The following is a 2,548-nucleotide window of genomic DNA, read 5'->3' on the forward strand; positions in this document are numbered from 1 at the left end:
GTAAGTAAATCATTATATACATGTATAGCACAATCGAAATAGAAATAACAATCCTGCTTGAAAAAATTCATTTAAAATTATACTTCTATGCTATTTTAGTTTGATTTCTCACAAAATATTTTACTTTTCTTTTTAGTACTATTTTTATTCTACAAGACAATTATTAAACAATTCACAATTTCAATAAATTGGCCCCCATAGGAATGTAAGTAATTTATTAGGTTTATGCTGCTTGTACAAATTTTATTTGTTAGATTGGTGCTAGATTCATACTTGGCAATTTGTGATTGGATGATTGAAAAATATTTTTGACACAACTGCCAATAAAATCTTGTCAAGTATGAATCTTACACCATTCTGACAAAATGAATATGTACATGTAGCATATCTCAAATTTTAACCATAACAGAGCGAAACACATTGTTGTTAAATTTTTTTTCATTCCATCTGATTTTGTTTAGTGTTGAAGCCAAAGAGTGTTTCACCCAAAAAAGTACACAGAATTTCTATACCGTTTTAGACATTAAACTGAATTAACGACATTTAGTTTGTCTAATCTCTTCATCCATGCATTAATATTTATCCACCTTAAAAAGACCGTAATTCTTCTGACATAAAATATAATAGTCGCATGAAAATACAGCTTATAATTTACTTAATTTGAGTAAGCTGAATACACATCCATGCACTATATAAAGTGCGATTTAGACATTTCTTAACGGTTAACACCATCATTAGTTAAATTATTCTCAATACATTTTTAATAAGAAGATTTATCCTTTTTGGATAATGCAATTAATGGCGTTGACATTGTACTTTCAAGGGGCGTAGCCACCGTGGCCGCCACCTTCACCACCGCCTGCACCTCCTCCGTATCCACCGGCATGTTCACCTCCAGCAGAAGCGCTTCCGCCTCCAGCGCCACCACCTTCACCTCCCCCGTAACCTCCACCATGAGCACCTCCTCCTGCTCCGCCGCCAGCACCTCCTCCACTACCATATCCACCAGCTGTTGCTCCTCCAGCAGAACCACCTCCACCACCAGCTCCATGTCCTCCTCCTCCGCCAGCGCCCCCACCGTGCTCTCCGCCAGCACCATAGCCACCTCCACTACCCGCTCCTTCACCTCCACCGTACCCACCACCATGTGCCCCACCTGCACCTCCACCTCCACCACCACCTCCTCCTCCGCCACCTCCTCCACCACCACCTGCTCCATTTTCACCTCCTGCGCCATACCCAGAACCGCCTCCTTCACCACCTCCCGCACCATAACCTGCCCCACGATCTCCTCCTGCAGCAACAGACCCTCCTCCGCCACCATTTCCACCTCCACCGCCGCCACCTCCAACACCATGTTCTCCACTACCACCATATCCAGCACCATTACCTCCACCGCTTCCAGCACCACTTGCATAACCATGTTCACCTACTGCTGCAGAGGCGGATCCTCCACCCGAACCTCCGCCACCTCCACCGCCGCCAACACCAACGCCTACATAACCATCGACTCCGATGGAAACTCGAGCCTCCGAATATATAACTCCAATTAATAAAACAAAGAAAAAAAAACTTAAAACACTTGTATGTGTCGCCATTGGAATTGATATTTGAGTTGAAAAACTCATTGGCTATTTATAAGGGTGCAAAAGCGCGTCCATGCACTTTGAAGATTGAAATACAAGTAAAGTGCATTCCTTTTGTCGCACAAAGTGGTCCAATACACAAATACACCATAAAATTGCAGCTGATAGTGTGTTAGTGCTGTCTCCCACAGCAAATTATTATTTTGAAACAATATTTGGATGAGAATCGTTTGGTTAGGTCGCCTAAACAACGAAAATGCCTGATGTACAGGGTCTGTACAGGCCCCCTCACATGCTGGATAAGGGGAGTGGGGGGTGAGTGATTATTTAAAAAAAAAAAATTACCCCCCATAATGTGTGTGGCCTGTACAGGCAGCATTTCTCGGCTTGAAAACGATAGGATAGTGTGATCTGCAACCACCCTTTAATATTGCAATCAAGTACTCCTCACATGATAATCTCACAGTAGCATCTCTCAGTTGGATACACCCAATTTTCTTGTCCTTGAGACATTCTATTTGGAATCCAACTCAGTCTAATCCTTTTCCCACTGGCTACGATACTGTTAATGAACCGGATCAAGATGATGCTATATTTCATCACCTTATCTTTAGCAGTATTGATAATTTGACTGTACGAGATAAAGAAAATATGATAGGGTTTACGAAGTGATGGACGGAAATGTCTAGTATTTATTGAAACTAAAGAGCCATGTATTCTCTAAAAAGTTGCTATATAATATACCTAAAAAATGGGCTTATAATGCTAGTTTAGATCAATGAGGATAATCTGATGTGTGATACACCATAATTAACAAATGATAGTGGATGGGGACAATGATAGTTATTAAGAATTTACTTTTTAAAAAATATATGATTTTTAAATCTACACTACCATAAAAGAGAGAATGAGGGTTTACAGTTCATTTTTGTCACACTCGTTTTCACATTTAACTGGTTTGG

The 2,548-nt window shown here is 40.7% G+C and overlaps 1 protein-coding gene across 1 annotated transcript; it reads right to left on the reverse strand.

The window, feature by feature from the left end:
• Positions 1–595: 595 nt before the first annotated feature.
• On the reverse strand, positions 596–1,624 carry LOC111403604 (glycine-rich cell wall structural protein 1.8-like). The gene has a single exon (XM_023032172.1). It carries the CDS (start codon positions 1,596–1,598, stop codon positions 819–821), a length of 780 nt encoding a protein of 259 aa, XP_022887940.1. The 5' UTR covers positions 1,599–1,624; the 3' UTR covers positions 596–818.
• Between the last annotated feature and the right edge of the window lie 924 nt (positions 1,625–2,548).

The sequence above is a fragment of the Olea europaea genome, chromosome 11 (genome assembly GCF_002742605.1).
Source record: "Olea europaea var. sylvestris chromosome 11, O_europaea_v1, whole genome shotgun sequence".
Classification (NCBI taxonomy): domain Eukaryota; kingdom Viridiplantae; phylum Streptophyta; class Magnoliopsida; order Lamiales; family Oleaceae; genus Olea; species Olea europaea.

What these genes read in the sequence shown, in the direction of transcription:
- LOC111403604 (XM_023032172.1), bottom strand. Translation starts at nt 1,598, where the DNA reads ATGGCGACACATACAAGTGTTTTAAGTTTTTTTTTCTTTGTTTTATTA.